Genomic DNA, 14,607 nt, shown 5'->3' on the forward strand with positions numbered 1-14,607 from the left:
CTGGTTTAGGCAAAGGGAGAAATTTATTTTTCTTGGAATCCAACTAAACACAGATGAAGCTCAAGAATAACTGGAACTGAAACGTCCTGAGCATTCCTTGGCATCTCAGTGTATTTTCTGTCTCCATTTCTCTGTGTTCATTCTTTCATCTTCTTTTCCCTACATGGAAGGCTTGAACGTGGCTGCAGACACTTTTCTACCACTGAAAGACACAGACTTGTTGGCTTGTAGTCCACAGGCCCCAGGGAAGGGATTCATTGGTTTATTTCGCATCAGGTGTCCATTTCTGGACCAATCACTTGTGACCAGGATGGGCTGGGAACTGCGATTGATTCCCCTTGGGTGAGAAGCTCACTCCAGGACCACCTAGCTTGGCAAGGCAGTCACTGGCATGAATGAACACTACAGAAGAAAAGAGTCCATTTCTAAGAGAACTGGAAATAGTAGTGAGCAGACCATCTCATAGAAATCCTTAGTACCCTAAATGTTTGGGGGAACCTATATACATTTTGAAATTGCTCTCTGTAAGGCATATCCAAGATTCACTTTACTTTCCTATTTTGTTAGCTAAGAAAGCCATGTTCCAAGTTGTTAATAATATCCTGCTTAGGATCAGTATATCTAGTGGTGTGGTTGGGGGAGAAGGTTCTTGAGCTACTATTCAGAAACGAGCATCTTGGTTCACCATATACCAATCATTCATGTTTAGTCTTTTAAAAATTAAAATTAGTCTAACACTAGTTCTTAATTTATCATGTTAAATCTCAAAGTAAACAAGACAACTAAAATAAAGGTACCACGAGATTGTTTTTGAAGGGCGTATGTGATTTCACTTCGATGGGATGAGTACTTATTAGTTGGGGATGTAATAGTTGCTTAAAGGCAGGAAAATGGGCCAAATGACCTCCATTTTCTGGATAATCCACTAATAGGAGACACTGAGTTTACAGGAGAAAGTAAATTCCAAAGCCTTATTGATGTTTACTCCCACATTAGGCAGGATTTTGAAAACACGAGAGCCTTTTACATTACTTTTAGCTAAATCCATAACTGCATACTATTTTTAGCCACCAGACTGACTTGACTATAAACTTTAAAGGTGTCCAAAAACAAGATGCAAAACATTTTTAGAACTGCTTGAGCACAAACAGAGGGATTTTCCTGCTTTTTGGAATCTCTCTTTGGTTTCTCGTCCAGTAGGATCTTTCCTATATGTTCAAATCCTGAGATACCTCTCTCCACGAAGAGAAAGTCTGAATGCTTTTTCCCCCCTGCTCTGTGTGCATCCTCTCTGCCATTTCTGACAGCCCCCAACCCTCACATGCACACGTGGCCTGTGGCTACAGTGGAAACCAGTAGGAGCCGGCTGTTTAAATTTTGATTTTTTTGTTTGTTCTTCGTGGATTTTTTGATGTTATTTCAAATTTTCAAGAAAATATGTCATTAAAATAATATTTACTTTGATTACTGAGTTTCTGGAGGCCCTCTTAAATTTTGCACTTTAGGTGAGTGTCTTCGCCTAGTGCCAGCCCTTATACTTCAACTTGAGCTGAGGGTCCAGTGCAGCCTCTCTGCTAGTGCCTACTGTGCTCAGCCTGGATTTCCCCATCTCTAAAACAAGAATGATAACTGAATTGTCCCTAGCAGGCTGTTTTGAGGATTCATTGAGATGGTACTTATAAAGCATTTAGCATACACAACACAAAGTCAGCACTCAATAAATACTACCAATATTACTACTATTAATAATAACACAAATGGCTGCGACAACAATAATAGCAGATAACACTTAGCTATTGTCATCAACAATAAGAAAAAATTCCAAACCTAGATGATTCCTATGTACCAGGAGACTCACACATGTAAACAAATGATCGCAACTCAATGAGCTGCTAAGATCAAGTTCTATGTGTAGTATGATGACAGCACAAAGGTGAAAAGGACTAACTGCTGAGCTCTCAGAGAAGGTGTTTTAAATCAGATACTGAAGGCTGACTAGGTAAGCTTGCTAAGTGGAAGGGAGAATGAAGGTCATTCTGGGTTGAGACACCAGTGGGTCCAAACACACTGAGCCTGGAAAGGGCCTGGTATATTCAGAGGGAAACATTCTCAGTAGCTGAACTGGGGAGTTCAGGTGGGAAAGTTGTGGGAGGCAAAGCTAATAAGAGCCTTGAATATCATTCTAAGGTGATTAGATGTTATTCTGGTAGCAATGGGAGAATCTTTTGAAGGATTTTGAGGCTCTGTTTTGAGACGTTCATATATGAGTTTTAAAATGGCAACTCTGCGCAGGATGGACCAAAGAGGAGGGGATGGGGGCCAAGGATACCCGCTAGGAGGCTGCAGTAACATCCTGGTGCTAAGAATGAGGGCCTAGATGAAAGTGCTAGCAGTCAGGCTGGGAAGCAGACCAGAGATCTCTGACCACGTTTAGGAGGCAGAGACAATGAGGCTGGTGGCTGACTCAGTGTGGAGTGTTGTGGGGAGGAAGGAGAAATTGACAATGACAAGCAGGTCTCACCTGTAGTAACTGAATATAGAATACCTGAAGAGGGGTAAATGTAGGCATGCATTTGGGGTGGGAGGAGAAAGACAAAGATCCAGATTGTGAAAGCATTCTACTGAAAAGCCACGGCAATGTCTGAGTGGAAACGTTCAGTAGACAGTTGGAAATATGAGTCTGGAACTCAGAAGAAAGGTGAAGACCTGAGTTTGGCTACTCACTGGGGCCTAGGAAGTGCATGGGGTGTCTCTGGGAGAGCTCACCTTGAGAGAGGAGGACTGAGGGCCCAGTCAGTGTGACAGTCCTCATCTTCCCTTCTTGCTGCTCCTCAACGTTATCGTTTTTTTTTTTTTTGTCTTTTTCGTGACCGGCACTCAGCCAGTGAGTGCACCGGCCATTCCTATATAGGATCCGAACCCGCGGTGGGAGCGTCGCTGCGCTCCCAGCGCCGCACTCTCCCGAGTGCGCCACAGGCTCGGCCCTCAATGTTATCTTTTGAAGGTCTGTAATAATCAGTATGCTTCCAGGGGGTAGGGGGTGTGGGGGACTTTGGTCTGGTTCCCAGCAAATGTCCTCAAAGTCTCCTTACCCTGGCTATTTGGTCAGCCATCTGGAGACGTCCATCCAGCTCTCGCCTGATCTGGGCTGCTTGCTCATCTGGATTGTCCAGCTGTACAAAAGACAAACATGGAGACTTTCAGTTTAGGTCACAAAAGGCAATAAACTCATGACTTTTTACTTTACACCCCCCCCCCCCCACTCTGGGCTCCATGGACATATGTCATGAAAAAAGATTCTTAAAGCCAACAAATCCATTTTGAGTGAAATCTCAAGTTAAATTCCTCTAGGCAGAGAATGATGTGGTAGGCAGTAAGAGAGACATTTGAACGACCTTGAACAAGAATCCACAATCACTTCTGAACTGTCAGACAGCAGTGTTTCTGATGAGGGCCTGAGGCAACACCTCTGTTTTGGGCCAATGAGGGAAGTGCTTACACTGCAGATATACTTCTCTATACAGGAAGGAGATGGCAATATAGCAATTAGAAATGTAGGGAGCAACACAGTGTATATCCTCAGTGCATACATGGCCCAAATCCAGCTGCACTCCCAGCCCTGGACCATGGAAGATTAGTTAGTCATTGCATTCCTTTTCATTGATCTCTGAGACCTTCTCAACCAGCCCTCCAGATGGCTATTTCCAATCAGTTGGTGTTGGCATCTAAGTTGAAATTTATTCTTTTCTTCCCTATTGATGAGAGCTATTAGGATATAAAGATCAAAACAGTCAAGCATACATAAACCTGGACGATTCCTCAACTTCTCTGGTTTCAGTTTTCCCATCTATAGATTGAAGGGGTTGGTTATGTAATCTTTATTGCTTTTACATCTTTCAATAAATCTATGAAACAGACTGGCAAACATTTCTGTAAAGGGCCATATAATTAAACTTTTAGGATTTTAGGGCCATAAGATCTCTGTTGTAATGAATCAACTCCATTAAGTGTGAAAACAGCCATAGACAATATATAAATGAATGGGCACCACTGTGTTTCAATAAAACTTTATTTACAACAGGTGGCAGGCCATGGTTGCTTATTCCTATTCTATGAATTGAAGTTATCTCCTTATTTCCAAGCAAGCCTAGCATTACCTTTCAAACTGTAATTGAGTCTGCTTTTTCCAGCAAGTTAAGATTTATTTTATTCACAGAAATGTTGAATAAGAAACAGTGGCATTCAAATAAGATAGGCTTTTTGATACATATTAACTCACTACAAAAATTTGCTTAAGAAATATGTAAGTTTTCTAAATTCTTTTCTTCTAAAAGCCATTTTTGTTGTTGTTGTTGTTGTTTTTGTGACCGGTAAGGGGATTGGAACCCTTGGCTTGGTGTCGCCCGCACCACGGTCAGCCAGTGAGCGCACTGGCCAGCCCTATATAGGGTCTGAACCTGCAGCCTTGGCGCTCCCAGTGCTGCACTCTCCCGAGTGAGCCACGGGTTCGGCCCCTAAAAGCCATTTTTAAGCTCCATGCTTACAGAAAAGAAATAAACTCTCACCTATGCTAAGAAATGGTATACAAAGTAAGTTATTTCTAATATGATATAAACAATAATACTAGAAAATTTATAGCCATACTTTTGAAGCATCATGATTAGTCTTCTTTAGTTTATTTTATAAAGCACATAAAAAAATCTATCTAAATTTATGCCATGCAGTTTTATCAGCCTGTTGAATTCAGGAGTCCAAATTACTTTATCTTCTTATTTCTACAATTTTGGAGAGAAGGACTATTTCCTTGATCATGAAAAATGGATTGCAACATTTGGCTATATATTCTAAGGCAGAATTTCCCAAAGCATGTTCTGCCTAACTACAGTATTAGATATTCCAGAAGAAAGGTTTCCAGAAGACCTCTAGAAGGAAGATCAGATAACTATGGGAAATGCTGTGTCAAAATGCAGTCTCTGAGAAGTTTTGCAGTAAGAAAATCTGTTAGAATTTGACCAACTCAACTATTTTTTAATGAAAACTTTAATTTTTATTTTGTGCATAATACCCATAGAACACCAGTTGAAAGTCCTGTTTTAAATAAACATGAAGAGAACCACCCCAAAGCAGTCACACTACTGACTGGTGGTCTGCCCACATCACCACTTGCTGAAAGGAGAAACATGGTGTCTTCTGTATTGTTTTTAAGCTTCAATGAGCTGCTTTTCTTATACTCCCTTGGAAAGCCCAAGAGTTCTTCAGATCCAGGTGCAAACCCTCTGGGAATACTCAGAAATGTCTTGTTCAAAATATACATGCAAATGAAACATCCAACAGCTTCACTGAGAAGCAGCAAAATGATTTGGTTAGGGGCTAAAGGTGAGAATTCTGTCAGAAGAAACGGCATTCACACAGGTTAAAATTGGAAAGGGAAAACAGCCCACTAGAACCAGTCCCATTACTAAGTTTTGCAGAGGCATTTGGGTTTTCCCATGGGCCTCATACGATGCAACTGGAAACATCAGAGAATGCTGTCAATGAACATAAGCAGGCAAGGTCTACACTAAGTTCATTCATTCATCCACTCATGTACTCATTCATTTATCACATTTTTATGGAATGTCTTGATATGTCAAGACACAAATACAGAAAGGAACAAAACAGACCCAGTCCCTGACTCCACGGTACTTAAATCTAGCAAGAACAGATGTAGTTATTTGAATAATTTGGGCATAAAGAAGATGGTATTAACATTTGTTGATGCCTATTTCAAAGAGCTAGTACCTTATGACCTGTTGTAAAGCCTTTTCTAAAGGGTACCGAGAAACAAATGCTAGTAAGCGTTCCCGTAGGAAAAAGGATTTTGAGATCAGGAAGTGCTGTTCCCTCCTGAAAATCTGTGATACATGTTAGCATAATCAAGACTGAGAAATCCTAGAGTAAATGAGTGTATTGAATTGCATTTAATTTTATCTTTTACACAATTATTCCACCGAAAACAAATATTTCCACAGAGCAGCTTGGGAAATTCCACATGTGAAATGACTTTATGATGTAGGGACCATTATTATCCCCATTTTACAGATAACAAAACTGAGTCTCGGTAATGTTGAGGACCATGCCACAGTTCACACAGCTGGTAAGGTAGTACTAGCCATTTGAAATTGAGTCTGCTCTGCCTCACACTGGAACTCTTTTGCCCTGTCTTATGTTGACTTCCTTCTGAAGTGCCTTGTTTTGGTTTTCTAATTGATCCTGACAATTAACTAACTCAGCTCCTGGTAAACATGGGTCAATTTGACATATAGAGTCACCTTGGGGTGGGGGGGAGAGGAATATTGACACTCTATACTTGTCATGATGGAATGATTTATTCTGAGGAGGCTGTAGTAGTGCCAGATTCCTCCCTAAGGTATGATAGGAGTGGGTGTATCCTTATCCTGGTTCTGCCACTTAGTAGCTGTGTGACCTTGGGAAAATTACTTAACCTCTCTGTGCTTCAGGTTTCCTCATCTGAATAATCAGGAGATTATATAATAATGTCATGAGAATTAACTGAGACAAGAGATATAAAGTGCTCAGCCCAGTGTTTGACATGCACTAAATCCTGAGGAAATGGTGGCTGCTGTTATTTGTTTTATTAGAGCAGCTCATGCTGGCTGCATTTCTGACATGAGCCACAATGGGGCATCAAAGGTTCAGATGAGAAAGCCTCAGATGGGACAGTGTCCCGCCCTGGTGTGGATAAGGGTTCTTGAATTGATAGTCTGTGCAGCCAAGACGGTGGTGACCAGAAGCTCCATTCTCTTGACAAATTTCCCTGGCTTCTCAGTGTCTCCCACTTTCTCTGGGGACGAGTCCCTTTGCTCTGATAGACTCTAATGAGCAGGAGTGACCAGCAGACAGACGCTGCTGCCTGACAGCTAATGATCTGAAGACAGGATGGAAAGGGAAATGCAACCGAAGCTCCCTGAAATAGCTGCCATGGCAGAGAAGGCCATCCTCAACCACGGAGCGTGACAGCCCCACTGCACGAAATCCAAAAATATAAAGAGAAATCAAGTAATTACCTTTTCAGGTGCTAGAAAGAAAAAGCTGGCGAGTGGGCTTCCATGGAAACGAGGTTCTGTTTACCTTGCTGGTCTTTTCCACTGAGGAAAGGGAAGAGCAGTTGGAGAACCAAGCCAAGGGCAAACCTTTCACATCAGCAGCTCATTACGGTTCAAAAACATTCATGTGCATGAAGCCTTTTTACCTAATTAGATAAATAATCTTCCTACTAGCAGAGGTCAAGCAGAGGCAGTACCATTGTTTTGGCTTGTCAGCCAAGCAAAGGGAAATATTTTCTTGGGTTTTTCTTTTAAAGTGATGGAGAACTGAGTCCAACACTGCATTCGTGCGGACAGGTATCACCTGAGAAGTTTGTGATTCTCTCTAGCTCATGGGCAGCAGCCTTTTAGTCAATGCGGAGATGAGAACTCAGACCATTGTCACTGTAGGGTGGATTTGGACATAGACCCGAGATCCAGCCCAGCAGAGTTGGCATCCATCCATCCCACTTAACTGTGTGACCTTTTCAAACCTCTTAACCTCACTGAGCCTCAGTTTCCTCATCTGCAAAGTGGGAATCATTTTTATCTTGCATGGCGATTGCAAAGATGAAATGAGACAATGTACAGCATTGTGCAAGGAAAATCAGACCAACTTGGGTCCAAATCTTGGCTTTGCAATTTCCTTACTGAAAGAGATTGAATAAGCGACTTAACCTTTCTAAGCCTCAGTTTCTTCACCTGTAAAACTGGGATAAGGTACTTACCCCAGACAACATGCAGGGTGCTGGCACATAGTAGGTCCTATAGCTTAGCAAATAATTTCTAGAATTATTCCTATTTTAGAGCGGGCATTCACTGGATGTTAACTCTGCTCCTGGTCTTTTGTAATTTATGAAAGAAACCAGATCAGGAAGGGGGGAATCCTGGAATCTTGGGATGGATGTTAGGAGTCTGTGTTCTGGTCCTCAATTTGTCCTTAGCTGTGGAACTGTAGGCCAAAGTCAGGACCTTTCTGTCCGGTCCCTTCATCTGAGAAACGACAAGCTCTAAGCTTTGTGTTCCAGGATTCTCTGGAAAACTTAGATACGTTTTGGGGAACATCTGTCCTGCAGGTCCTCTAGATCCTCTATGAGAAAGGGTTCTGTGTGCAAATGAAGTCTGGCAGACCCTGTTTCCTCCATCCCCTCCCTGGAGGGCCACAAAACACGATAGCAAGAAATTCTATACCAAGGCAACCTCGTGCGGCCCCACATTTCCCAAACTTAACTGACCATGTGTGTAACACATTTGAACACGCCAGGAACACATTTTGGGATATGCCTATCTAGGCAATTCTCCTGTGTGTTTCATTTTCTCATGTCCGTGGGCAGAATTCTGGGGGGGGGGGGGATAGTGGGGGAAGAAATAGGTCTATATCTCAGAAAGAAGGAACTCGCCCAGGAACAATGCCCTGCCTGACCTCTAGGGTAGTTAAAAGAATCGTCATGGGGTCTGAGCCGGGAGCCTCCTCATTAGCCTCAGAGCCTCTGGAGGATTGGCCTTGGCAGTGTGCCTGGGAGACACTGTGGGCGCCAGCCTTCCCCAGAGATGCTTGCACCTCTGGTGCTCATGTGTGGGGATGATATGGAAACAAGTCCAACCCTGGACTCTTCCAAAGTCATCACTGTCACTGTTAAGAGGCAGACTTTGGCCAAGCATAGAGAAGACATGATTCAAATATGCAGAAAACATCAATAGAAATAGGCAGAATACTTTATGCATTATTTGAATAATCGTTCTGCTTTTTGGAAAAATCTGTGGCACTCAGCCTCAGAGAAAATGAACTAACTTTAGCCTCAGGACTAAAATAAAAATGATCCAGAACTGTGGCTGGAAGGAATTCTAGAGATGATGTAGTCACCTGAGGCTGGGGGTGAGTGGCCTACTGAGCTCTGTGACCTTGGGGCACCACATCCCCCTCCGTATGCTCTGCTGAGTCCTTTGCTAAGGCCTTTGGAAGGACTACATTTCTCCTGCTGCCAGGACTTTGCACATGATGTTCCTTGTGCCTGGGGCACTCTTGTCTCCCCTCCTTGACTGGTACTGTTCTTATCCTCAGTCCTTCAGCTTTGTGGTAAACTCTTCTCTGGCCCCTCCGTACTTGGTGAATTTCTCCTGCCACATACTCTCCTGGTATTCTGCACCTCTCCTTTATTAGCATTTACCCCCTGTAGTGGATTAAACGTTCACTCAAACTCATTGAAGTTTGAATTGTATCCCCCAAGTTTTATATATTAGAAACTTGGCCCCCACTGTGACTGTTGGGTGGTTGGGAAATCCTAGTACAGTAATTGAAAGGTGGTGTCTTGGGGAGGTAATGAGATTGTAGGACCCTGCAATATTGATTGGATTAATAATGATGGTCAAGGGTGTGGTTTTGAGGGCTTTAAAAGGAGAGTGAACAAGGAAGTGAGTCTCTGCTCTCTCTGCTCCACCATTTTTGCAACATGATATTCTGCCGTCACTGTCAGCATCACCAAGGTTCTCACCAGATGTGTTCCCTGGACTTTGGACTTCCCAGCCTCAGAAACTGTAAGCAATAAATTTTGTTTTCTTTATAAATCACCCAGTTTCAGATATTTTGTTATAAGCAACAGAAATAGACTGTTACACCCCCATTGTCATTTTATAGTACTCATGATTTTTTGATGTTTACCTACTAGACTCCAAGCTCCCTGAGGTCAGAGGTGAGTGTGATTTTGCTCACCTCTGCATCCCTGACAAATACAGCCTGGGCTCTGCGGAAATACCTGGAGGATAAATAAAATGACTGCCTGACTCACTACAGGACTGAATTAATTAACTGTGACCCAGAGAGGGAAAGTGACTTGCCCATAGACACACAATAATAAGCGAGAGAGCTGGGACCAAATTCCCAGTCTGCTAACTTCTTGTTTGCTATGTCTTGCTGCTTACTGGCTGTGTCCCAGAAAGTGCTAAGTAAAGAATGAACTTTGTTGCTCTATAACCAGTCACATTTTCAGTAAAACATCCTTAGTCCTGGGCTTTGGGGGATGGAGGCAGGGCTACCTATCAGCAACTGCAGAGCATGCCACCTGCTGACCTGGGTTTAGCTCAATCTGTTCACTTTGTTTCCTCTCCACTTAGTCCAGCCCCTGTTAGTGTATGAGATGGAGGCCACCAAGAGCCATTGCAGAGGAAGGAGAGGTGCCTCCCCAAAAAGTATTCCTATGAGCTGGCATGGTCCTTCTTGTCCCCACAGTCCCATGTGTTTTTAATCCTCCTTAAAGACAAACTGCTCCAGTGAATGCTGCCTTCCTGCTGCACTGCAGTTTGGAAAGTTACAGCCAAGACAGTGTTAGTTCTCATCCAGGGGATGTGGATGCCAAGCTCCTGTCTCAAGAATGTACCGAGGTTTGGACTGTAGCTCTATTATGGCATTCGATGCTTGGCAGCCACCTCCAAATTCCTTTCCTCCTGTCTCTTACAGCCTGTCTCCCATTTGTCCACCTTTAGTGTTGAGTCTGTAGAACGCAGTAGGCAGGTGCCCCCTCTACTGTAGAGATTCAAGTCCTTGCCTTTTCACTTTAAAGCTGAATGACCTTATGCAAGGTATGGGAACTGTCTGAGCCTTAGCATTTTAGTTTTATTATTTTTTTCAATTCACTTAACTCTAAAATGGAATAATAATATTACCTACCTTATAGGATGTATATGAGATTAAACGAGACAACATGTGTATGACAATTAGCAGAGTGCTGAAATGCAGTCAAGTAAGATTCTTAAATCTTAGCAGCCGTTAGTCCTTGGCATTCCATAGCCTGCATGGTTCTCCCTTACACAAACTCCAACAGCACTTAGAGTGGCAGAACAGGTTTCCCCCTTTCAGGTAAGTGAACAAGCTTCAAAAGTTTAAGTAGTTTGCCTGTAGTTCCAGAGATAATTGGCCCTGCATAGAGGGGGTAACCCTTAGAAAAAGAATGGATTTTAGAATAGAAAACCTTGAGATCTGATGCTGCTTCTGCTACATACTCACTATGACCAGGGCCTGACCAACCTCTCTGAGCATCTGTATCTGTAGCTCTAAAATAATAACCTCAGAGCAATAGTGTAATGATGATGATAATAAGTGTTTTCACACAGAAGGGATTGAACACATTGTAGGTATATGTTACTCTATCGTTACCGGAGGAGAATCAGATGAAATCTGCAGCCTGGCCTCCCATCTGAGTTTTTAGTAAGGGCTCTGTTCCAGAGTTATTTGGAGAGAGAACATGGAGTTTGGTGTCCCATGCACACTCAATTACATTCCGTTTATAAAATCACCGAAGGCTATACCACCTCATTTGCAGAAGAGTTAAAATAAGATCATTTGTGTCTTTCATTACATGCCTTATTTACTCTCCAAGGGAAGACCTTGAGTAGGTCAAAGTTTCCATCCTGAAGGATGCACTTCTCCTTGATTGCAAAATGCAGGGTTTAGCTCGCAGGGTTTAGCTCCCAGGATTTTCCAGCCAATGAGAACACTGCCTGCATTTGAGTCACCAATTTTATGTCTTTGCTGGCTTCTGGCAATGCAGTAAATATAACACAAGAGCTCCAAATGCAGAAATTCTCTGAGCAAGAAGCAAACAAATACATAAAAATACTCCAAACAGAAAAGCAATCTACTCCTTTATGATCTTGTGGTGCTCAGCCAGTCTTTCCCTGTTCCCACCCTAGTCCTGGAACAATTTCCACTCTTCTTTCTACCATTTCAAATCTGTCATATCATTCACAGTCCAGTTGTAGGCCTTCTTTCTTCAAGAAGTCCTCCTTGATTACCTTAGCCATGCATCAACTTGCTTTTATAGGCATGGCTAGCCAGTCCAGCATCTAAGCTTTCTACGTGTTCCCTGTCTTAGATTTCACTTCCCCATCAGAGAAGCTGAAAGGCCTAGTGGTCAGGGTCTCAAGAGCTGGAAACAGTCAGATCTGGCTTTGCCACTTAGCTGTGTGACACTAGACAATACACTGAGCTGCCTATGTCTACAGTCTCATCTGCAAAGCGGGAGTCCTAATAGTAACGATACCAACAGCAGAGGCTTGTTATGAGAATGAAAGAAGATGGTATTCATAAAGCACTTAGCATGATGCCTCAAATAGGACGGTTCACAAGGTTAAGGATATAATTTAGCACTATTGAGGCTAGAGACTATGGTTTTCATCCAGCATGGAGGACACAGCTGTGCTTTCGTTTTAATAGATTATCTTAATGATTTTCACAGCTGTGGCTGGGATAGTCCAATTCACCTGCATGAGCCTGAGGACACAGGAAACTGAAGCCCTTCAAAGAAGAGAGGCACTGTCTTGCTGAGTGGGAATGCAGCAGCCAAACCCCAGGGTGTAGAGGAAGCAGGGGGTTTGTGAAGAGAAGACGCAGGGGACTAGGCCTGGACCATCCCTTCATTCCTGTGCACTTACCTCCTAAATATCTCTCGAATCCATCTATTTTGTGTATCCACTTCCTTAGGCCAGGCTGCCATTGTCTCTATCCTGGACCACTGATTTCACCTGTATCCTCTCTCTTGCTTCCCTCTGATATGGCAGTTCTTCATCCTGGCTGCACATTAGAGTCTCCTGAGACAGATAAAGGGCAGTTCCAACACGTAGGCTGCACACAGACCAACTAAATCAGACACTTTGGGTTGGGGCCCAAGCATCAGTTTTTTTGTTTGTTTGTTTGTTTTTGTTTTTAACTCTCCAGGTGATTCCAATGTACAGCAAAGATTGAGAACTTCTACCAAAATCCCGTTGTTCTCAAACTTTGGTGCACATAATAATGAACTGGAAAACTTGTTCAAATTTGTGCCTCACCCTTGGAGAGTTTTGATTCAGTAGGTATGGGGTGAGCCCCAAGAATTTGCTATTCTAACAAGCTCCTGGGTGATGCTGATGCTCTTGCTTCCAGGAGCAAGATACCCTCTGCACAGCAGTATGCTCATCTTTATGGAATGTGCATTTGCTCACGTTACTCTCCTGCTTATGACCCTCCAGTAACATTCCATTTTCCTTGGCAATAGGAGTCTGAGATCCCTGTCAAAACTTAGAGAGTTGTCTCCACTTGGCTCCTGCATAGCTTTCTAGGCTCATCTCCCGCCACTCTGTCTTGTTCTCTAGGCTCAAGCCAATCTGTACTTCTTCCTCCAGGTTCTCAAACATGACATATTCTTGTTTGGCCCCGGACAATGCACACTTCATTCTTTCTCTGTCATCTTTGGCCAACCCTACATCATGAAACCAAGTCCCAGCCTCAATGTTGCTTCTTAGGAGCCTTCTGGATCCCAGACAAAATCCCTTCCCCTAGATTCCCCTAGTATCCTCTTTTATCACCTCATCCCAGTTGCATAATTTGCTTCCTGCAAGACTATAAATGCCTCGAGGGCAAAGACCTTGTCTCGGTCAATATAAAAATCTGACTGATGAATGGTAGGCTAGCAAAAAATATTTACATTGTTACATTTGAGATGGAGATAATAATACCTATTTGGCAGGCTTTTGATAAACAAATGAGATGTCTGTCCAAGCACTTCATGTGGTGTCTGACACTTAATAGGTGCTCAAATCATGACCTACATAGAAATCTGAATGCAAATAATTGAAACATATTAAATCGTTGTTTAATGAATACATGAAAGTGAATATTTAAGTGCAGAAGGGACAGAAAATAACTGACTAAAGTGGTATGAATAGTAGAGGTGTGAACCAATTAAACCCCGTGAGTCTCAGTTTCCTCATCTGGAAATTGGGAATATTAATACTCAACTTACCATCTAAAAAATTCATTATCATCTCATTTGTTTTTTTTTTTATTTTGTTGCCTGTGCTTTTGAGGTTTTATTCACAAAGTCTTTGCCCAGTCCTACATCCTATGCATGTATTTCTCCTATGAAGTGTTTCCTCTATGTTTTCTTCTAGGAGCTTTATAATTTTAGGTCTTATACTTAAGTCTTTAATCCATTTTGATCAATAGAGTGAAAAGACAACCTACAGAATGGGAGAAAATATCCACAAACTATACTTTGGACAAGGGATTAATATCCAGAATATACAAGGAAATCAAACAACTTCACAGAAAAAAACACAATCTGATTTAAAAATGGGCAAATGAGCCAAATAGACATTTCTCAAAAGAAGACATGCAAATGGCCAACAAGTATATGAAAAAATGCTCACCATCACTAATTAATCATCAGGGAAATGCAAATCAAAACTATATTGAATTATCATCTCACCCCAGTTAGACTGGCTATTATAAAAAAGACAGAGAACAACAAATACTGGTGAGGATATGGAGAAAGGAGAACACTTGTACACTGTTGGTGGGACTGTAAATTACTACAGCCATTATAGAAAACAGCATGGAGGTTTCTCAAACAACTACAGATAGATCTACCATATGATCCAGCAATCCCACTTCTGGGAATATACTCAAAGGAACAAAAATCATAATGTCAAAGGGATACCTGCACTTCAATGTCTATTGCAGCTCTATTTACGATAGCCAAGATATGGAATC

At 42.3% G+C, this 14,607-nt stretch overlaps 1 protein-coding gene across 3 annotated transcripts in view; it reads right to left on the reverse strand.

Annotated features, from left to right (window-relative positions):
• CADPS (calcium dependent secretion activator) overlaps window positions 1–14,607 on the reverse strand; it is a 431,225-nt gene that overhangs the window by 235,091 nt on the left and 181,527 nt on the right. For all 3 annotated transcript variants that reach the window (XM_063113329.1, XM_063113327.1, XM_063113328.1), the window contains exon 4: window positions 3,093–3,173. In XM_063113329.1, coding sequence (XP_062969399.1) covers window positions 3,093–3,173 — 81 coding nt within the window. The remainder of the gene's footprint in view (window positions 1–3,092; window positions 3,174–14,607) is intronic.

The sequence above is a fragment of the Cynocephalus volans genome, chromosome 11 (genome assembly GCF_027409185.1).
Source record: "Cynocephalus volans isolate mCynVol1 chromosome 11, mCynVol1.pri, whole genome shotgun sequence".
Classification (NCBI taxonomy): Eukaryota; Metazoa; Chordata; class Mammalia; order Dermoptera; family Cynocephalidae; genus Cynocephalus; species Cynocephalus volans.